Consider the following 22,608-nt stretch of genomic DNA (forward strand, 5'->3'; position numbering starts at 1 on the left):
ATTCTGTGGCTGTCTGGGCTGCAAGGCATGGCGGGGGACAATCAGCAAGAATGACCCTGAGCCTGGGAAGCAGACACCAGCCCAGCCCTGTGCTCAGAAGGCTCTGGGGTTTCCCGGACTGTGGTCATTAGTGAGTCTGAGTACCAGACCTTCCAACAGCTCGGGGTTGTCTTGGGGACATGGGGAAAGCCCACCTGAACCAGCCACGTGGTCGGCCCACAGCCTCAGTCTGGGCCCACAGAGGCACTGGAGGTTGGCTTGCGGGGCCTCGGCCTCTACAGGTATGGAGCCCTCCACAGAAGCACCCTTTGTAACCCGTTCATTGAGAACAGTTTTCCGTAAACAGATTCCATGATTAGTCTTTTTATTAAAGATGTTTTTATTTATTTATCTTTTTAGAGAGGGAAGGGAGGGAGAAAGAGAGAGAGAGAGAAACATCAATGTGCGGCTACTGGGGGTCATGGCCTGCAACCAGGCATGTGCCCCGACTGGGAATTGAACCTGCGACACTTTGGTTCGCAGCCCACGCTCAATGCACTGAGCTACGCCAGCCAGGGCCATGATTAGTCTTTATGAGTTAAAAGTATCCCAAGATTCCTTTCCATTCTCTAAAGTAGTGTTTTATTTCCTTAATCCTAAAACGAACGTTCCCAAACTGCCAGAGGCCCCTGACTCGTGCAGGTTTTCTGGGACTGGCCAAGCCTGCTGACGTCCTTCCGAACCCCGGGACTCATAGGCCATGATGCCCAATCACATTCCCCCCTCCGGCTTCATCTTTCAACATCAAGGAGCGTTTGTCCAGTCATTCATCAGACTTAATGGTACATGACACATTTCTGGCTAACAAGACTGTGGTTTCGCCATTCTTACAGGCACGGGCCACTGGAGCTACAGAAGACCTTCAAGTTCACAGAGTAGACCCTTCATTTTACATCCAATCTGTATTGTTTATAGAGACAAGGCTCTGTGAACTTGAACTGAGGCAGCTAGTTGGTGGCAGGCTTGATCCAGGAACCTGGTGTCTACTTCCTGTTCCAAGGCTGTGTCCCCTGTACCAGGATGCACCTCCCTCTCGTGTGCAATCACACCATCACAAGTTCAATACATCTATACGAGATGCTATGCAATACTTAACTCACCGTCTTATTTGTGTTAAAACAGCCGGTAAAGTGTAGTGGGCAGGTGGGTTTATAACAACGCAGAGAGAATCATGGCACCCCACCACCCAGGCAGAAAACACGATGCCAGCTTTGCCTGGTTTACATTCAACCTGTGCAAAACAAGGGCCGGCTAGGGCATGCCAAGGTCAAACACACGGCCGCATAGAGTAGATGTGATCTGTAGGTTGAGGTCACTGGGCCGCACTTTCCACACTGATTTCTAGGATGGCTGTGAAGTTCATACGTGGCACTCCAGGCAGCGTGAAGAGAGCCCAGAGAATAGGGGAGAAGGACGGTGTCACAGAACAGTCCTCTCTGCTCTGCCACTTTCAGGGACGCACATGGAAAGTGTGTGCTGACAGACAGGCGGGGAGGCAGGCAGGTAATGAACCTGGGGCCCAACATCATCACACTGACCTTTCTTACTTTCCCTCCCACCAGTTTGTCTCCTTCCTCTCTCCTCTGAATTATTTTCTGTTCCATGCTGCCTTTTTCTTTTCCCTGCACCTATGGTTGGTTGCAGCACAGACTCCTAGCTCATTAGGGTGAACAGGAAACCAGACATCGATGAATTCGCACCCAGAGTAACACCATGAGAAACTCCAGACATAAAATAATAGGTCTGGCTCATAAAAAACAACAACCCTGGAAATGCCTTAGTCTGGCGAGTGTCGTGGGTGTGCACGGAGCTGTTTACGCACATCCAGGGTTCTTCCAACCTCATGACGAATGCCCCCACGTCTGACAGATGCCAACTCTAACCATCAAACGTTCCATCTTTGGCGAGAGCCAGCCTGCTGACCCATTTTTATTAGCAAACTCAGTAGCCTCAGGAAAGGCCAAAGAAATGTCCTTGAAAATTGATTTTCTCCACCAGCCAAATCCCCTGAGAGAGGTGGCCCCCTCGCCGAGCCCGCTGGGGGTCGTCCCTGCCCCCAGGCGCTCGCTGTCCTCACGGAGGGAAGAGGAACAGCAGCCCCACGATGCACACGCAGTGCTTGCAACACCTTTCTCTCCCACTGACTTCCTTTTGCTTTCTCTGCTCCCCCTCCCCCCGGTCCCCCAGAACAATGAAGGAGGGGTGATCGCCCAGCTCCCCAGCGATGTCACCTCCTTCAACCAGACGGGACTGAAGCCGGGGGAGGAGTACATCGTCAACGTGGTGGCTCTAAAGGAGCAGGCCCGGAGCCCCCCCACCTCGGCCAGCGTCTCCACCGGTGAGTGCCTCCCGCCCTCCTTCCTCCGCAGGTGGAGGTGCCCCTGGGCCCCTCGGGAGGAGGGACTGCAGGCTCGCCCAGAGCTGGGGAGACGTGGGGGTGCCAGGATGTCTCCAGAGCTGAGAACGACCTCGGTGCCTGGAGATGGAGATGCTCCTCTCCCAGGTGCTGGGCGGGACATCCTCCTGCTTGCTTCTCCTCGCAAGCACAGCAATCCGGGAGAGTGTTCCACGGGGAAATTCTGTTACGATTTCCAGCGTGTTGCTGCCAAACTCACTCATCGGGAGGTCTCATTCGTCAGCCCCAAGTGTCGGGAGCTTTGGGACCCCCCGCGAGATTGGGAGAAAGGCATCCAACCCTTCCCAAACCTTCATCCACGTCACAGGGGTGAGCAGTAATACCTCCTTCGCCGAGCCGGCAGGAGAACTAAGTCGGATGAAGCTCAGAAAGGAACTGCACTGTGTTGATGAGAGTGTGTGCCTGGCACAGCCGCGTGTGCTCCGAGGAGAACACACACGGAAGGGCGAGTGCAGGAGACTCGTCATTAAAAACCAGCCAGGAGGGCTCAGGCCACTGTTCCAGGGGACAGCCGAAATCTGTCTTGTCCTCCCCACAGTTCGTCTCGTGCAAGACCATCCCATTTGACTCGTTAACTGTGCCGAGCATTGCCGTATCATTTCCTCGGCTAGCAAAGGCTGCTCGGCTTGAAAGCTGTGAATTAGTAAATATGATACATACCTGTGTGCCCTCACCAAGCCATGTTCAAAAGCTATACACAGCATCTGGTATCCTCTGGGGCCCTCGTACTATAGATGGGGGAACGGAGATGCGGAGGTTAAGCAGCTTTCCCTGTTCGGGAACGAGACAGGTGCGCCCTGGTGTAGCTTCAGTTTTTATAAACAGAAATCCACACGGAAGAAGGCCGGTCACGGGCCCCAGACGAAGGGCGAGTTGGCCCCGAAAGGGAGCCACGGTGCAGCCAAACGAGACAGGCTGCATTAGTGACTCATACTGTGCTCCCTGGATCCAAACTAAACAGCCTCAGGCGCTGGGGCTGGTGCTCCATCTAGAGAACACTGGTTTGAAACCGCTGTGGAATCCGATGAGGCTCCGTTAGAGCGCTGGGCCCCTCCGCGCGGCACCCCGAGGCCAGGGTGACAAGGCCGCCCGGCCACCAGGGACTGCTCGCACCGCCCCCACCCCGTGCCCATCGCCCCTCCGACCCAGGCAGCCTCATCCTCATCTGCTCCACATTTTCTACGGTCAGTCAGTCGAGAGTTTGTGCTTTGAGAAGGGGACTCTTCTTCCCCCCAAAAGAGGCTTTTCAACCAGTGTTCTAATCCAGATATGTTCCAGAAAAGAGTCCACAGCCAGAAAACCCAGAAGGGCTCTGTGGGGGTCGCCAAGGTGCTGTGGCCAGAGTTCCCCAGGGCCACCTGGAGCCCGAAGAGCTGGTCTTTCCTGAGCAGCGTGGATTCTCCTTTCTGGCGTGGAGCGTGTCAGGGCCCCCGGCCGTCCCCGAGACTGGACAGCGAGGAGGACCGGCGGCAGACCACAGACTGCAGGGAGGAGGTGGCTCCAGGCAGGGCCAGTGGGGGGCGCAGGAGAGCATCGAGGTTGCAGAGCGTTTTCCTTCCAGACAGATAGCTGCACTCCTGGAAGACGGTCCAACCCTCAGTCTTGTTCTCAGACCACATTGTTACAAAGTCTGCAGGATTTGGGGGGTTTGGAAGTTTCTTGAGGTGAACATTCCAAGTTCCAGATCTAGAAATGTGTGGTAAAGCAAGGAAGAGTTTTTTTCCAGTTCAGAAAAAAATGTCCTAGTTGATATTTTGGCTTTGTGTACAGAGCCATGAAAAGAAACGCAGGAAGACTGTTCATTCCAGCTCACTTTGCGGGCGGGACTTGAGTTTGTTTAGACGTCGGGGCCCAAGGGGAAGCAGCCGACACCTCCCGGCTGGAATGAGATAGCTCAACCAAGCGGCCAAGGAAAGACCGAATCCAAGCGTGGCCACAGAAAATGCCATTGGCTCCCCAACCCTGCCTGCTATTTTTAGAAAGCGATTGTTTAATTATTTCCTCCTGCGAAGGCCTGACCTACACCAGCCCCCTCCTGCGAAGCCCTGCCTCCTCATTGGCCCTCCGACTGGCTTCTTCCCCGCAGGTCGTTGGGGGAATGCAAATTACAAGACCTCCTGCGGTGACAGCACTCTGGCGCCCCGTCACCTTCTAATAGGGGCAATGCATTAAGACTGGGGTTGGGGGGATGGGAAGCCTTGCAGGATAAAAGCCTGACAAGGTCACCTGAGTTTCTGTGACATCTACCCCCCCCCCCACAAGGGGAACTTCGCTTCCTTCTCCTGGAGGGAGAGGCTCATCCATTCCTCCCACTTATCAAACACCCATTTATTGAGTGTCTACCTGTTCCAGGCGTTATGCTTACACAGCAGCTAGGAGACCATTTCCCTGGCTCATGATCAAATTCAACAAAATTTTAAAAGGCCCGAGTTATCGAAAACCACTAAATACAGCATGCTGGAAACATCTGGATATGTTCTGTTCAATCATGTGATTGCCCCAGATAGGAAAAACAAACTTCGACTCCAACTTCAAACCAGGTGGCACCAAAATGGTCCGGTGATTTTCATTCTGGCTGGCGCTGGACCCCAAGTCCTAAGCTGCTTAATAGAGAACGGGCCTGGGCTAGACCCAGAAGGAAGGTGGGGTGACCTGGGAAAGGCCCACCTGGGCAACACTGAGAGGTTCAAGGTCGGGCTGAGACCGCTCGGGAAGGCACTCCACTCTGGAGACAGAGCAGATGGTGGTCCAGGGCGGACTGGTTCCAGAGTCGGTCTTAGTCAAGACTCTCTGGTAACGGGGAAGAAATTCTTCTTTATCAGCTGAAGCGAACGAGAGAATTTACTGGAAGGGCAGCCTCTCAGGGAACCCCCGGGGCCAGAAATGCGTCTGAGCTCCCTAAAGACTTGAACCAGAAAAACGGGAAGTCAGGAATCGCATTACTCTCTCTGTCTAAAAGCTCCACGAAGTCACCCATTTCTGCTTCTCTCTGTATATTTGCTCCTAAAAGTCTGTCCCCAACTCCAGTGGGGGAGAGAGGGGGCTCCCCACACCAAGCAGTTCTCTGCGACATTAGCCAGGTGTCCCACAATCCACTTGGGCTCTGACAGCCTACCCGGAGAGAGCGGCAGAGCCAGCGGGCTGGGGGCTCAGTCCCGAGAGACTATCCTCCAGGTCAGACGGCTGTCAGAAGTCACCTGTGCTTCTGAGCAACCGACTACAGGTCGGAGGGTCCCACGGCCACCTCTCTGGGTTCAGTTAATTTGCTAGAGCAGCTCACAGAACTCGGGAAATCCATGTGCTCACTAGACCACTGGTTCGTTACAAAGGACATTATTAAAGGACACAAATCAACAGCCAGATGAAGAGACACAGAGGCAGAGGTCCTGGTCCAAGGAGCCTCTGTCCTGGTGGAGTTCAGACGTGGCTGACACAGAGGCATGTGGAAGCTCCCCGAACCCAGTCCTTCCGGATTTGTAGGAAGGCTTCGGTGCACAGGCCCCACGGACCGACTGACCATCCATCAAGGCTGGGGCTGAAGGTTCAACCCCCTGATCACATGGCCGGGACCCCTTGCAGTCAGCTCCCAACCATCCCCTTCCCTCTCTCCTCTTCCTGACTCTCCCTCTCTCTCTCTCATTTGCCACTGATGCGTGAACTCTGTAGAGAATGGCCACAGCCACTCTCATGGCCCAAGTTCAACTCGCCAGGGAACCAGAGTCCCTGGTTCTCATTCCGCACCCTTGAAGAATATTCATGTGAATCCGTGCCAGCCAGAAAGCTGCAGTCACGGAATAAACGTAAACATGCAGGCCGGGCCCACCTTTGCAGGAGGATGAGTGGTCGTTCGAGAAGGGCGCGAGGGCCAGGCAGCGTACCACGGGTGGAGAAGACCGGTGCCCATCCTCCTCCCCGAGTCCCTTCTCCTCCCGGGTTCCGTCTACACTCTCTCGCCTCGCCCCACCCGCACCCTCTAATTCCACGGGAACAGGGTCCCAAGGGGGTGCAGGACCCACGAATGGGGGCTCCCCAGGAAACCAGCCAGGTTTCCTAGCGTCACGCCATTCCACAACAATGTCCCCTCCGCTGCTTCGTGCCAGAGGCCAGGGCTCAGGAGGGACACAGGCTGAGTGACTTAGAGGGACCAGGTGTGACCACAGGGTCCTTCTGGCTCGGGAATCTGCAAGAACAGGTGGGGAAACAGAGACTGCTCCAAAACTGAGGTCTTTTTTTTTTTTTAGAAGAGCGAGTTCCCCCAGAAGGCACGTTGCGTGTTGCAAATGTAAACGCCTGTCGGGTGTTGGGAGTGTCCCGGCAGCCGGGATGACTGAGCTGTTTGTACCGCTGAGCAGGGACCCCTTTGGGAGTCTCACGATGCCTGTGCGGCAGCCAACTGGCCGTCTCCGGTGTTCAGATAGGCTAATGACTCGTAGGTCTTTCCTCAGAGCTGGGCACTGAGAAGCTCGGGTCTCGGTGCTCTGTCCCTTGATCTGCAGACAGAAGCAGCGCCGGCCCCCTCAAGCCAGGAAGTGCCCCCCAGCCCCCGCCACCCAAACTGGGAAGGCCAGGACTGAAAAACCACAGCCCGGTCACAGCGAAGCTCAGGAGCCCTGGGTTCCAGGGCCCGTCACCCCTTGGCCAAACCGTGTCCTTGGGAAAGAGACTTCTTCCTGTGCCTCCGTTTGCCCACCTGTGAAATGGGGCAACAACGCGCATCCGCTCCCGGGCTGGCCAGGCCAGTGGAAGCAGGAGGGAGAGCACGGATGTCAGAGGCCCATCGCTCCAACGCCCGTTTCTGTCTGATCCTCCCTTCCAGTCATCGACGGGCCCACGCAGATCCTGGTGCGAGATGTCTCCGACACCGTGGCCTTCGTGGAGTGGACCCCCCCTCGGGCCAAAGTCGACTTCATCCTCCTGAAGTACGGCTTGGAGGGCGGGGAAGGCGGGAAGACCACCTTCCGGCTACAGCCCCCGCTGAGCCAGTACTCGGTGCAGGCCCTGCGGCCCGGCTCCCGCTACCAGGTGTGGGCCAGCGCCATCCGCGGGGCCAACGAGAGCAAGGCCACGACCACCCGGTTCACGACAGGTGAGGCTGCCGTGCGCAGAGGGGCGGGGGAGGAGCCAGCTGGCGGTGGTGCGGCTGGGGCCAGAGGGATGTCCGGGAGCGAGGTGACACGCGCTGGGGCAGCCACGTCAGCCCAGATGCTGCAAGGAGCGAGAGGCCCCAGGGCCCCCGCGGACGCTGCAGCACAGTAGAGGGACGCGCCTGTCCTTGGAGCACACGCTCCTGTGCACTCCCGTCACCGGCCAGGCTGGTGGCCCGGCCCGAGTCTCGCCCCAGGGTCCCAGTGCTCCCATTTGTAAAATGAAAGCTTTGTCTCGAAGACGTTTGCTCATCCACATTACGAGCCCAAATGGCAACTTGGGGAGAGTTCTGGGGAGAGGAGTCTCTATTGCTGTTTGCAGAAATGGCTGCAATAACTCTGTAAATCCATCGTGGTGGCTGTACCGCGATGGCACCCCTTGGATTTGCGCGGAGCCCTGCCTGGACCCCGGCAGCCGGCTCCGCCTGAGCTTCTGGGGCTCTCGCGGCCGTTTGTAAGCACAGTCTCAAAGGCTCATGGGACGCCTGCTCCCGCAGCCAGCAGGCTGGATAGAGCCCCTCCGCTCTGCTCCAGGCAGAGGGGGCTGTGGGGGTGGGGGCCTGCGAGCAGCTTTGCCCACCAGCCTTCCAGGCCAGGGGCGGGGCGGGGTAGCAGGTGCGGGCTGCAAGAGAGCAAGCAGTGCCGGGTTTCTCAAGGTGGGGCCTCCGACCTTTCAGAACTCCGCTCAAATTCGAATCAGCTGCAGGGCTTTCCCAGGTGAGGGCCTCAGCGCCAGGCGTGCACTGATTGCACAGGCAATTAAAACGGAGATGGGCTTCCCGCCTGGTGAGCGGGACGGGACGTTTGCCGGGGTCTTAGGGCTGCTCTGGGGAGGCAGAGCCCTGACGGAAACTCCCCAAGGCCGACAGGAGAGAGAGAGGGAGCTGCCCGAGGAAACCCAGGCCCCTGCGGGACAGCCCTGCCCTGTCCCACCGCAGCCCTGTGCCCGTGGGAGGCCTGCTGTCCGAGCATCCGTCCCTCGAGGGGCTGATGCAGCCACGGGGGCGTCTGGCCAGCCGGCAGCTGCTGCTTCAACCCCAGTGCCCCAGACCTGTCCAGAGTTGAATCGTGTTCCCCACAGAGATGTCAGAGTCCTAGCCCTCAGCACCTGCGCAGACGGGGGGGCCTCACTTGGAGGATCAGATGAAGTCATTAGGATGGGCCTCATTCCAGGGCGACTGTGTCCCTGTAGAAAGGGGGGGTCTGGGCCCAGAGATGGACGGCACCCAGGGAGAGCGCCCTGTGAAGGTGAGGCAGGGACTGGGGTGACTCTCGATGAGCCAGCCGGTGCCCGAGGGGCCAGCAAGCCACCAGTGAGAAGCTCCGCGCTGATTCCCCCACAGGGGCCCCACGAGGACGCAGCCCCACCAGCTCCTGATCCGACCTCTAGTCCCCCGGACAGCCCATTCCTACTGTCTCAGCCGCCCGGTCTGCAGTAGGTTGCCATGGCAGCCCTAGGAAACTAACACGGAGGCCCAAGTCGCCACCGTTGGGGGCACACCCCTGTCCACAGTGACTGCTCGCTGGGATTCCCTTCCACGTTCAGACTCGATGGCACCGGCCTCCCAGCCAGGACTGGCTGCGTTTCAGCCACACCGTTCGTTTCCCTGCAGCGCCGCATCCCGAGCACCCCTGGGAGCCCCGCGGCTGAGACCTTTAGCCAGACGTCTCCGGGGGCTCTCGGGGCACAGACTTGACAGAGACCCGACCGCGTCCTTTCAGATACTGCGCACGCAGGCACTCACCGAGCACCGGCCCGACGCCACGCACTGCCCAGCGTACATGCTGAGGCTCCGGAATAAACACGATAGATAGACAAGACCCCAGTTCTTACAAGTCACCTTCCCATGGGGGAACGGGACGAGGAGGAAGAAAGGAAGCACGCAGGGCCACATCGTGCGTGAATATTACGCGGGGAAAGGGAACGGAGGGTGTAGAGGGAGCAGTTCAGAAACGCCCCTCCCCGGAGCCGAAGGAGGGAATCGGCTTGAAGTGCTTCAGGGGCGGGGACAAGGGCAGTGCAGCTGGCCCAGCGAGTGCAGGGGCCAGCAGTGCCGGTGGCGTCTGAGAGGCAGGCAGGGCCTGGCCACACACAGCCAGCAGGCCCACGCCCGGGAGTCGGTCACAGGAAGCAAGAGGCAAGTGTCCAGCAGGAAAGCTGCTGAACCTGCTTCGTCGTTTAGAGACTAGACATAGCTGTTCCCAGAGTCCAGAGCCCTAAGCTCCTCCATGGACCCCCCCGGACATCGGTCCTTGCATGGCCTCTGGCTTGCAGACAGGTTGCCAGGACCAGCCCAGCTCGCCCCCAGAGGGGTGCCTTCCCGCTGCCCCTCCCAGAGATCAGGCTTCAGACCGTTTGACTGGAGTGCTAACCATTGCACCCCACCCAGCCACAGGCCCCCACCCCGACGCCCCCCCCCGCCGCCGCAACAAGCCCTCATCCCTGGGCATGACCTCCTCTGGCATCAGGAACACTGGGAATGTCGGGTCCCTTCAAAGAAAACACTGCCCCCTGTTCCTAGGGCATGGGCCTTCGGGCAAAACCAAAACAAGCGAGCAAGACAACTGGAGAATGAAAACCGTTATTTCCAAGGTCTGGGGTTTTTGAAGAGCCGGTGCCGGACCCCGCCGTAACCACAGCCCTAACTCGCTCTGCCTCGGGTCCCGGTCAGGCCACAGAGCCCGAGCCCAGGGCAGAGCCTGGCCCCAGCCCGTCCTCCGGCGGGAGACCCAGTAGCACCCGGTGCGGAGTGGCCCTCCCAGGCGCCTCCCAGTCCCAGCCCCTCTCCCCACCCTCATGCGGAGGAGCAACACCCACGCACGCCTCCGCGTGCTGAAGCCACGCTGAGCGAGGCGCCGCTGTTCTCGGGGAGAGAGGCTGCAGACACACACACCTGCCTGAAGGTTCGCCCAGTTCACATCGCTGAAGGGAGCCCCCCTCGCCCCAGCAGCTGCTCGCGGAGGGAGGCACGCGGCCACGTCCTCCCCGGGAACAGCTGGGGGACACTGGCCCGGCGCTTGCACGTCAGAGCAGCGCACGCCCGGTTCCCTCAGCACAGACGCCGGGCCCCCCCCAGTTAAATCCTGGTCTCAAAGACAAGACCTGTTTAGAACTTTGTAGGTGGCAGGGATTTTTTGTTTCTGGGTCGTTGTTGTTGTTGTTGTTGGTGTTGGTGTTGTTGTTTGACAGTGCCTATTACCTGGTAACCCTGTAGGTTGCCTGTGCTCTGTCTGCCAAAGTGAGCCTGAGATGACGGGTCCTGGGAGGGAGACGCGGCCCCCGGGGTTGTGAGAGGCCGCAGTGGTGCTGGTCTCCTCGGTGCAGGACACGCCGGTCCCCAGAGAGCAGGCGTGTTGTCGGGACCCGGGAAGAGCTCTGGCGGCAGCAGAGAGTCCGCCCGGGGCTCGGGCACCTCTTTTCCCCCCAGGCACCACGCCGTGCGCTGCACTTGCATCGTCCGACCTGTGCGACAACCCCCTACCGTGTCGGGTTTATTAGCCCATTTCACAGACGTGGCCGTCCAGGCCCAGGGAGGGGACACGGCTCGCCCTCGGCCCCCCTACAGCAAGCGGCAGAGCCGGGGCTCGAGCGGGGGCCTGGCTCCAAAGCCCACAGCCTTCCCACCACGTCCCGTGAAACCATTTACACTTATGTTGTTATTTACTCTTGCATGATACATGTTTCCACACGAACCGTTATAAACCTGCTTTCGCCAGCGCCGGTCTAGAGCGTTTCCAACCGGCAGACCTCCCAGCAGCGTCTGTGCGGCTGAGCCCGGGGAAGGCCGCCTCCCACCCTCGCCCTCGGCCGTCTTCCTCGGGCCCGAGGTCAGGTTCGATGTCACGCTAGCCCGTCTCGGTCCTGGGCACGCGGTCTCCGATTTTCTCCTGCCGGGGTTCTCCCTGCTTCGTTGCACGCTCACGAGGCACAGGGTCCCGTTCACATTTCTAGAACACGACTGGGAACTCCGCACGCCACGGGGGAAGAGGGAACCTGTGGGTGTCTCACTCCCGAGCAAGACTCTCCACGCTGCTCGCGGGCCTGTCCTGGCCGACCCGGCTGAGGGGCTGCCCCCGGGGTCTGCCTCATGCGTGAGGCCGAGTGTCGGGACGTGGGGGCTGTCACCGCAGAGCGTGTTCGGGCTCCAGATGCACGCAGAACGCACGCCGCCCCGCCGCCCCAGGCGGCCTTGCTGACGCCTGGCTCTTCGCAGAGATTGACGCCCCCAAGAACCTGCGGGTCGGCTCCCGCACGGCGACCAGCCTCGACCTCGAGTGGGACAACAGCGAGGCGGAGGTCCGGCAGTACAAGGTCGTGTACAGCACCCTGGCGGGCGAGCAGTACCACGAGCTGCTGGTGCCCGAGGGCATGGGCCCGACCACCAGAGCCACCCTCGCCGGTGAGTGAGCCCCGGCTCCCGAGCCTGCCCCTCCTCCGCTCCCCCCAGCCCGCCTGCCCCTCCTCCGCTCCCCCCAGCCCGCCTGCCCCTCCTCCGCTCCCCCCAGCCCGCCTGCCCCTCCTCCGACCCCCGCCGATGCCGCTGATTTCACCTCTCGAGCACCTGCCACACCATGTGTGTCTGCGGCTCTCCACTGCATGCCGGCGGCCAGCCTAAGCTACTGCCGCGTCTTGTCTTACATGTCTCATCACGCCATCCCACACGCCTGCGTTTCAGGGACCCTGCTGCTCTTGGGATGAACCCCAGGCCGCAGCAGAGCCCGCACAGTCCTGCCTGGTCTTCCCGCCGTCTCCCTCCCGTCATCCCTCCCGTGTGCCCTGGCGCTCCCCGGGCTCCAGGCCCACAGGCGCCCCTCTCTCTGTCCCTCAAACACCTCCCCCTCCAGCAGCAGTGGGGTTTCCATGTGGTTCCCACTGCATCTCAGGCTCACGTACCAAACCTCTTCGTGAGTTACGTCTGCTTCCCTCTCAGCTCTCGGTTCCCTTGTCTCTTTGGGGAGCCTCCCTGGTCCCCAGGCGAAGTCAGGTCGTCTTTCCTGCAGCTTTATCTCCCTGGGTACCACCGTCCTCCCAGCACCCCTCACTTTGTCATTGCACACTCGTGGTGGGATGGTTCAGGTGTCACCGTCCTCCCTCAACCGAAAGCTCCGTGGGGGGTGGACCATGGTTGCTTCTGCTCATCACTGGCTCCCCAGTGTCCGGCACAGTGCCTAGGGCTTCCTAGGTTCTAGGTTAGCAGCGGAGGGATAGCAGGATGGAGGGATGGTGGGACGGAGCTGTGAATGTTCACTGTGACTGGGGCATGGGTGACAAAAGGTAGTGACAAGGTGAGAGCACGGGCAGGCCTTCCACACCCTATGCAGAGCGGGAGTGGGGGCCATTGAGGGATTTTAAGGAAGGGGACGCAACGCCTAGGTTTGTGTAGCTGCAGTGGGGAAGGGACGAGGGGTCAAGGCCAGAGGCAGAGATTGGTCACGAGGCTGTACTGGAGTCAGCGAGAGAGACGACGGTGCCATGCTCTAAGATGATGGTCAAGATCACCATGATGCCCGGCTGGGAGCATGCCCTGTCCCCATGGGGATAGGAGCCCAGACAGTGCCCCTCCAGGGGCTTAGACACCCCCACCCAAGGCCTGCCTCGAGGACTTCCCTGAGGGCCGAGGACTGGCAGTGCGGGGCAGTGCGGGGATACAGAGGCCACAGCTGCACGGCTGCCGCGCACAGACCGGCTGGCTGTGTCCTGGCTCCCACAGAAGCATCTGCCGTCTCCGCAGACCAGGGACACGCAGCGAAGAGTTCCTCCGGTAAACAAGGGCACGGCAATCAGAGCTGTTGTACTCCTGCGCTGAGATCCCAGACCGCCTTGCCAAATGAGGCCAGTTAAAGTAAACATAATAAATGCCTTTCTCCGGGCAGACGCGCTCCTGAAAACACAGCCAGGAGATGAAAAGATATGCTGACCAAGCAGGTTAATGGGGGTGAATGAGATGTAGCAGGGACGGACCAGCTGGCGGAGGGGCCTTTCCAGAGCGCTGGAGACGTCCACAGAAATGAAGCTGAACCACAAAGCTGAAATGACACGGGAGGGAGCTGACTCCAGGCACAGCCCGTCCCTGCCCACAGCCTCGGGCTGATGTGGAGATTAGCGGTTTCCAAGGACGACGGCTAGTTGCTGGACAGCGGATGCACCACACACGCCTGAGAGACATTGAGAAGAACCCAGTCACGTCCTAGCCATCGTCCCCTTCAACCAGCAGGAAAAGACCCCACCTCCATCGGTCACCCGTGTTCCTCCAGACACCTCCAGGGGGTCACGGCTCACTTCACTCGCACAGCCTCGTGGGGGAAGGCAGCACCTTCATTTCGTGGGTGCGGACGCTGAGGCTCAGGGTGCTGGGAAGCTCGCCCGGGCTCACAGACCAGCCGGGGGCACGGCGGCCGCTCGGAGGCAGCCCTGAGCCCCAGCCACGAGCCTCCCCCTTCCGCGGCTGCGCCCTGCCCAGGGAGCCCAGACGTCCACGCCGCGGACTCACGAGGAAAGGAGAAATGATTATCGAGGAGTGGGCTTGGAGAGGTCGATTTTTCTGATTAGAGTCGGGCTGATGAGATTAACCTACAAATATATATTACTCATAATTATTCCAGGGAGCTCACTGCTGGGGAGATTTATAAAGGCAAATGGCTTTATGTGACTTAAGAAGAGTTTATGGGCAGAGAAGGAAATCAAGTATGTCTGTACTTGCTGAGATGCAAATTACAAGGGCTGTTGGCTCTCCCGCGGGGGCCTCTGGGGAAACAGGAGGGCGGGCCGTGGCGGGCCGTGGGTGGGGGGAGGCAAAATGAGGGAGAAGCTTCATCCCAGCTCCGAACAGCTGTGGATTTGCACCCACTCCCCACCTTGGATGCTGAAGACCGGAGATTATCAGCCTCCCAGGGCCCCCCCACTCCCACTCGTTTCTGGTTCCCAGCACGCTACTTGCATCTGTAAGACGAGACGCCAGTCAGAGTGGGAAGGGCAGGGCGAGCTCACCTGCAGCAATCCCTCCAGTCCCCACCTGCACCCTCCCTGTCCCTTTGTCAGAAGGAGTGGGGGGGGGGTGCTCCCCGCAGAGGGTCTCCCTCTGTCACCCCAGTTTTCACAGAACGTGTTGCTCAGGGGAACGTGGCGAGGGCCCGCCCCCGGGACGCCACGTCCGGCGTGACTCGGTGCCACCGGCTTCACCTTCCTAAACCCGGTTCACCACCTGGAAAATGGGGAGGACGCCACCAGCGTCCAGAGAGGCTCTCGTGCGCTCGTGTCTTCAGTGAGTTCGAGAACCTCTGACGCAGCAGACCACTCCCTTGAGGCTGGTGGTGGGGACGGATGGTTCCGGGTGTGGCGCAGTGGGGACCCTCGCTTCCTTCTCGGCGTGGGCGTGTCTTGGGAGAGGGGAGAGGGCCCTCCCCCCTGCTCTACCCAATCAGGGCCTGCGCTCTAGAGGAGCCCCAGGGAGGGGGCTGCCCGTGCGCTCCTGGGCAGGGAGCAGCCGCTCAGGTTTGAGGCCCACCTCACCGATGTGCGCCCCTGGGCAAATAAATGTCTTCAGGTTCCTGGCCTGAAGGCCGCCGTGTCTGCCTCAGAGGGTCGTGGTGAGGACGGAGTGAAACCGCCCGTGTCTGTGTACACAGGCACTTAGGACGGGACTGGCACCCAGCGTGTACCTTCTGTGGCCCCTGGGCTTTGGGTGGCTTTTAATCCCCACGCAGCTCAGAGCCGGGTCCGTGGCGGCCTGGCCTTCCCCCGGTGCAAGGTCACACCCTTACTTCTCGCTGCTGACGCGCCCCGAAAGCCCTCTGGCGCCCGTGTTTCCTCTTCCCGGCAGAAGCCCCATCTCTGAAGCCCCTGCATACCCCCTCACTGCGGACCCCAGGCCCTTCCTGACTCCTGGGGTCTCCGAGTCATGCAGAGGACTCACGGCACCCACCCCCCACCCCCCTCCCCCTGCCCCGACCTCAGCCCGGGCCACACAGAGGCCAGGCGGGGGCGCCACACACCAAACACGACTTGTCTGCTCCTCCCTCCAGGCGGTGCCCAGCGAGTCCCCTCTGGAGCATGGGCTTGTTTTGAACGACAGGCTCCGTGTCCACAATGATGTTATTTCTTCACTCTGGTGGCTTCTGTGTCCTCAGTAATAAGTCTTTTTTTTTTTAGACTCAGCCACTCAGCCCACTATTTTCTGGATAGCAGTGCAAAATGGCAGACCATGAAGTGGAGGGAGGGAGGGGGGAGGGAGGAGATTCCCGTCCTTGGCTGGAACCTGGTCAGAAGGCCCTGACGGGGGCCGGTGCAAAGTGGGAGCCCTGCTCTGGCCTCGGCCTCCGGGGTGGCCCCGCCAACCTGCCATCGGAAAGGACCGTGGCTGCTGCGTTAAGAAGGGAAAAGTGTCCGTCCTCAGCCGTCGGCACCCCCTTGCCTGCTCCTCCCCCATGACCAGGAGCCCCCACTTGAGGACCATGCAGCGGGAGGCAGCAGGAGGCAGGCCCGGTCGATGGCCAGTGAGCATGGGCTGACCCCAGCGCCCCAGGGCCGATCATCACACCCCTGGCCCAGCCCATGGGGCGCCTACCTGCATGCTCCCTGACATCACTTCCCAGCCAGCTGCCCCTCTTTGAGTGTGACCACCGCGACCTCACCTGCAGGACGCCGACCGAAAACCCAGACCTCACGGAACGACACAGAACTACAGGAAAGCCCGGACCCTCGGCAGAGCTGCACCCCCCCTCTGGCCCAGCCAGGCCACGGGAGTTGCCACCTCCAGCCTGCTCCTCTGCTTGCTGGAATGAAGGGTGCTATCGAACCCATCTTCTCCTGGGGGTCTGGTGGTCAGAAGGTGGGCTCCCCGGGAGGCATAGGCAGATGTGCGTGTCCACAGGAGGGACTGCCATGGAGAAATCCGAGACTCCTGGAGGAGCCCATGTGGCAGATCAGGGCTGAGCAAGGCACTGGCTGCCCCTTGCCCCTGAGGTGCCAGGGCTGAACACCGACACCAGCCCACCAGCCAGGGTGCCAGACCCTCAGGGCCCTCCTTCTGCGGAGGAGGAGGAGTCGGGTGGTGCACTTGACACCCAGGCGGGGCCCAGACTGTGCTCGGCCTCCTGTGGGCAAAGTCACAGTGCCCCCAAGTGGTCACTTTGGTAAGGCACCTTCTGACAGGACACCGCCTTCCAGGGGCCAGCCAGTGGGGAGCGGGCTGCGGGGCCCCAAGCAGGAGAGAGGAGGAAAAGGGCGTCCGCAGCCCTCGTCCTCTCCAGAGCTGGCACATAAGGTGTCCGTCCCCTTGTTCGTGGTAAAGGGCCGGGGCAAGGGGGCCGCCAGAGACAGGGTGTCCCCGCAGACAGGGGTGAAGAGCCACGGCCTCACGGGCATCCCTTGGTACCGGTACCAAGGTTTTTAAATTCAGGTTTCGGGGCCAGTCCCTTCCTTAATGTCAGCGTGGCCCTGGCCGCTTCTCTTGGTGCCTGAGCATCAGCAGTGCTTAGAAGGCAGGGAGAGGTGCTGTGGTCCTCTGAGGAAGTCCCGCTTCATGGGAGACCTGCCTCATCTCATGCAGGGGACTCGGGAGAATGCCCACCCTCCCCCCGCCCCCCATGGAGATCAGGACGGGGAGCCCGGGGGCTCGCCCTGCCCTGCATGGAAAAGGGGGTTGGTTGTTGCTTCTCTGGTGCGACTCCAGATTTCAGTCTCCAAACACGCCCCCACCTGGGAGCCTCTGGCACCCCAACTCCACTGCTGGAAATCTCCCGAGGAGGGGCCCTGGTTTGTCATGGACTGTTTCATCAGATCTGCCTCTGCACGTTGTATTCCCTCTTCTCCCTCCAAACGTGCCTCGGTCCTTTCAACCCAGGTCCGGCACGCTTTCTCGGAGGTCTCCCCGACACTCCCCCCACCCGGGCCGCCCCGGCGTCTCTGCACTGTGTATGCACATCTCTCTGCTGGGCTGCATACTGGATTAAAATACAAAAAATTGAACCCCTTGACCCAAAGACCTAAGAGAGTCTAATGAGGAGACTAGCGTGAAAACTGAAATATAATAATATCATGTCTCTAAAGACTACAAGAACGGCTGCGAAGTCCTTGGGGGACGGGATCCGTCCTGCCTTTGAGGGCAGGGGACCTGCAGATGCACTGGGTGGGGCCCACCAGACCCCCCACCGCCGTCCGGCAGGCCTGGGTGGCCCAGAGCGCGGGAGATGAGCCCAGGCCCAGAGCTGGAAAGAGCGTGGGTTTCTGCGCATCCACCTGCACCCAGCCAAGCCTGCCGTGGCCAGGTGTCTCCCTCCTGCCCTTGCAGGCAAGAGACAGCAGTCCCGTTTCCCCGGCTCCCGCTGCTTCCTGCTCGCAGGGGAAGCTGGCTGTCCTGCCTCTGTCGCCCTCGGTCCTTGCGTGGCTGCTGAGAACTGGCTAGTTCCCGCGGCTCACCACTCCCTGTCCCGACCACGGGAGAACTCCACACCTGCCTCCCTCTCCCTTTTTCCATTTCGCCCCTTCTCTAGAAAGCCATCTCCGTCCTCCTCAGCCCGTGTGGATCGCAGCCCTACTCCCGAAACGGTTTCTTAGTCAGCGCCCCCTGGCGGAGCACCAAAGGGACCCCCAGTACCAGTCTGCTCACTCCACTCCGCTCTTCCAGCCTGCACGCGTTTTAGGGGTGGGGGACCATGCTGTGGTGGGCCAGGAAGAACAAAGGGCGTGGGTCCCAACCCCATCTTTCTGTTGTATATGAGCGTCTTCGTGACCTTGGCCAAGGAAGGGACCTCTCGGGGCCTGTGTTTGCCCCTCAGGAGCACCCCCCAAGCAGAGCCGCAGGGGTGGGGAAGGGGCTGACAGGTGTGGCTCTCTCAGGGACTGCAGACACCAGCAACGTCCTTGACCATCAGACGCCCAGCAACCCTCCTCCGGTTCTTACCCCTCTCTCCATCCCTCCCTTTCTTCTTCACTGTTTTTCTTTCATTTTTTAAAAAATGCTCATCCATCTGGCTGGTGTAGCACAGTGGATTGAGCACAGGCTGCGAACCAAAGCATCGCAGGTTCGATTCCCAGTCAGGGCACATGCCTGGGTTGCAGGCCACGGCCCCCAGCAACCACACATTGATGTTTCTCTCTCTCTCTCTCTCTCTTTCTCTCTCTTTCTCCCTCCCTTCCCTCTCTAAAAATAAATAAATAAAATCGTTTAAAAAACATTCATCCGAGGACATATCCACTAACTCCAGAGAGAGAGCAAGCTAGATAGAGACAGAGAGAGAAACATCGATCCGTCACCCCCCAAAAGCGCCCTAACAGGATCAATCACATCCCCCAGGCATGTGCCCTGACCGGGAACCAAACCCACAGCCTTTTGGTTGGCGGGACGATGCCCAGCCCACTGAGCCACACCAGCCGGGGCTCGTCTTCATTGCTGTCCCCGACTCCCCGTGGCATGCAGCTCCGTGCTTAGCACCACATAGGTGCTCAAGGAGTAATTAGCTGTCTCCCTCAGGACAGAGTCTGAAATCTCGTTAAGGGCACGGGCGCTGTCCCTTCAGCTCCCCCTGGCATCCCGAGTTCATAGCCCGGTGCCGGGCAGAAAGGAGCCTCTCGGTAACCACTGGCAAGGGAACACGCGTGTGCACAGGGGTTCGGAGAGGAACGGGCGTGCAGCGAGGGCTGAGGTCAGCGCCGACCTCCACGCGGAGCAGAGGAGGGGGTACAGGAGACGGAGACGGGCGGCTCCCTCCGGGGCGAGTTTTCTGAGCCACCGTGGAGGCAGGGAGCAGAGCCACGGCTGCGCCCCACGTGCGGGAGCTGGAAGGAGAGAGGAGGGCAGCACTGAGAGACAGCAGCGAGAAGCTGACGGCAGGAGAAATCCCTCGGAGCCCCCTGCGTGCCCAGGCAGAAGTGAGCTGCCCGCGCCTCGAATGCTCGGTTCCTTCCTTCCTTCCTCGGCGGAGCTGCGTTCCCCTGCCAGCGAAAAGCGCCGGCCGCGCGGGCAGCCGGGAGGAGAGCTGCCGAAAATCAAAGGGAAGCGGCGGGCGGAGAGACCTATACAGCCGGCCCCGCCTCCCCGCTGCTCCCCAGACGGAAGGCCTGGGAAGCGGGCACTTGAAATTCCGCTCCACGGCGTTCTGCAGGAAGACGATTCCACTGTGAATTATTGAGCGTTTCATTTTAGCTTCATAAATAAGGAACTCGGAGGAAAACAGCGCGTGTCAGGTCCGCTCGGCACCGGATGATTTCTGTCTTACCCCCTCGCTCGACCCGTCGCCCTCCGTCTATGTCACAGAATTTCTACTTCGTTATGGGCCATTGGAGGTCTCAATCAGTTGCCCGGGAAAAGTAGCTTGTGTCCCAAAGGTGACCTGATTCCTCCCACCGAGGACGTGCCTGGGACTCGTGACGGGGACGGACGGATGTGTGCTTCGAGCAGGTCTGGGCACCGCGTCACCGCGTCAGTCTGGCGCCAGGGTCGGCCCTGCCAGGGGCCGCTCCCCGCTGACGCCTGGCCTCCCCGAGTCGTGGGTTTCATCGGGGCCACCAGGCTAAGCCTCAGAAAACGGATAGCAGGTGTGCCGAGGGCCGACCGCACCTGCCTGGGAGCACCCGGGGAAGGGACTCGGCGTCTTGGAGTGGTTCTCTGGGCAAGGGAGCGAGAAGAGCGGCTACTGCCGTGGGGAGCCGGGCACTGAACTTGACACGCGTTGGTTCGCTTCGTCCTCACAGGGACCCTCTGAGGCTGAGACTTATTCATCCCCTCGTACAGACAGTGGGTGGTCACAGGGACACAGGTGGAGAGGGGCAGAGCCGGGATGCCAGGGGAGGGCTGGCTGACCTCCAACTCTGTCCCACTTCAGGGTTCACCTCCGCCTGCAGTGCGGGCCCTGCCCCTGCGGAGGAAGAGCTGGGGGCTGGGAACGGGCAGGGCTGGTTCGAGGGAGGGAAAAGGCTGCTCCGGATGCTTTCCTGCCAGGAAGCCGGGTCAGGGAGGCCTGGGAGATCCTGCCATGCTCAAGCGTGGGGGCAGTGGCTGCAGAGCCTGTGCAGAGTCCACACGGCGGGCGGGGGGGCAGGCCCGTGCACGGCCTCCGCTGCCCTCGGCGCTCGTGCAACCAAGCCGCTGGCTCAGGAAGCCTCGCCCCGTCCTCACCTTTCCTCCCAGAATCATCCCGACACCCCAGGGATGCCGAGGGTGTCACAGCTGCTCTGGGGACGGGTGGGATGTTTTGTCCTCCTGAAAGCCCTGAACCCCGAGACCAGAGGCCTGAGGGTCATCTCCAGTGGGTCACTGGCTTACTCTTTGCCTTAGTTTTATTTTTTAATAAAAAGAGGGTGTACTGGTTTGAAGGGTTCCCCCCAAAACCCACCTCCCCTGGAACCTGTGAATGTGACCTTATTTGAAATTGGGGTCTTTACAGAGGAAATAAAGTTAAGATGGGGTCGTAACGGGTTGGAGGGCCCTAAGTCCACCGTGACCGGTGTCTTTAGGAGAAGCGGGGAGCAGAGACACAAGGGGAGACAGCCACGTGTTGCGGACCGAGTGTTTTTGTCCCCCGCCCCCAAACTCAGACGTCACAGCCATCCCACGTTTAGCGGATGGACCCTTCGGGGAGTGACTAGGCCCTGAGGGTGGAACCCTAGTGACAGACAGCCCTATGCTCAGAGAGAAAGACCACGCGCTGTCACTCTCTCAAAGAGACCCGGGCGTCCCCGTGGGGCCTCCCTGCCAAAGCTGCAGCTTGGTCCTCACGTGCAACACCCGGACACACTCTAAAGGCCCGTGTCCACACGGTCCCTGTAGATCCCACCCCGCCCCCCACCATGCACAGTGTAGGCCGGGCGCCCCTTCGCCCGCCGTGCCACAGAAACACCGTCCACAGGAGGGCGCCCTTCTGAGGGTCACAGACAAGGGGAGCCCCTGCCTCCGCAAGGAGACCAACAGCAGAAGGAGGCCCTGCACTGGCCAGTTCGTCCTGTTGGCCGAGCATGGATTTCCTACGTGGTGAACTTGGGGTCTCCTGATAGAGTCAGGGGGGATTCAGGAAGGACTAAACACGAGAGCTGAGCAGCAGGCTAAGACCATTCGCTTCCCTCCTCTCGGCCTTCCCGCCCTTGACACACACTCAGAATAACGCCCGTTTCTGCGCCTGCCGACAGATCTGGTGCCGGGCACCGAGTACGGCGTTGGGATATCTGCTGTCATGAACTCGCAGCAAAGCATACCGGCCACCATGAACGCCAGGACGGGTGAGTAGGCGAGTCGGTGCGGAAGGCCAGGAGACCCCGTGGTCCCCAGGAGCCGGGAGGCTTGTCCTGGCCAGGGCGGTGCCCCAGAGAGCAGGTCCCTGGGCGACAGCTCACAGTGGGAACAGCATCCACCTGCAGCCCTTTGAGTCCCTGCGTCTGACCCCTGGCATCTGACATCCAGGATGGAGCCCCGCCCTCTCCCCCGGCCGGCTGTGCACGGCCCTCCATGGGCAAGGGGGGCCCAGCGCTGTCCGGAGCAGAAGTGGAAACTCCCAAACAAGCAGGCACCAGAGCGGGCCGTATTTCCCCTAGACCACCCCCCCCCCCCCCAGCAGGCAGAGTGGGCTGTCCCTCAGCGGTGCCACAGAAGCCCTCAGAAAGGCCAGAGGGGCGCAGGTGTGGGCGTGGAAACAACCCGAGAAACCCGAGGGCCCTGGAGACGCCCACTTGAGACCTTGACTGCTCTGGCTGCAGCAGCCTCACTTCCAAGTCCCGGGTAAATTTCAAAGTCCCCGCAGTGCTGGAGGCGCAAGCCCCGCGTTGTACCTGAGGAACAGAGGTGGCCGCTGTTGCCAGGAACGGCGCAGCCCTGCCTGTGGCTCCTGTGCTGCCCCGATCGGCTAACTGAGGACGGCTGGGGGCCGGTGCAATCGGGGAGCTTGAACACCCGCAGCCTCTCTGCAGACCGCGCCTCTGTTGGCCCGGCCCCTGGCCACCTCTCAAAGGGGAGGTGCTCAACAAGACGTGAGTGAGGTGCGTCGGCACTGCCCGGCTGATCCTGGTGGCCAGCGGGCCAG

General features: G+C 60.6%; 1 protein-coding gene across 1 annotated transcript in view; it reads left to right on the forward strand.

Moving 5' to 3' along the window:
• The window catches only part of TNR (tenascin R), a 62,542-nt gene that overhangs the window by 13,380 nt on the left and 26,554 nt on the right, over window positions 1-22,608 (forward strand). Inside the window, exons 5-8 of the mRNA XM_028530776.2 lie at window positions 2,227-2,377; window positions 7,272-7,541; window positions 11,814-11,999; window positions 21,722-21,811. Coding sequence (XP_028386577.1) covers window positions 2,227-2,377; window positions 7,272-7,541; window positions 11,814-11,999; window positions 21,722-21,811 — 697 coding nt within the window. The remainder of the gene's footprint in view (window positions 1-2,226; window positions 2,378-7,271; window positions 7,542-11,813; window positions 12,000-21,721; window positions 21,812-22,608) is intronic.

This window comes from Phyllostomus discolor, chromosome 14 (assembly GCF_004126475.2).
Source record: "Phyllostomus discolor isolate MPI-MPIP mPhyDis1 chromosome 14, mPhyDis1.pri.v3, whole genome shotgun sequence".
Classification (NCBI taxonomy): Eukaryota; Metazoa; Chordata; class Mammalia; order Chiroptera; family Phyllostomidae; genus Phyllostomus; species Phyllostomus discolor.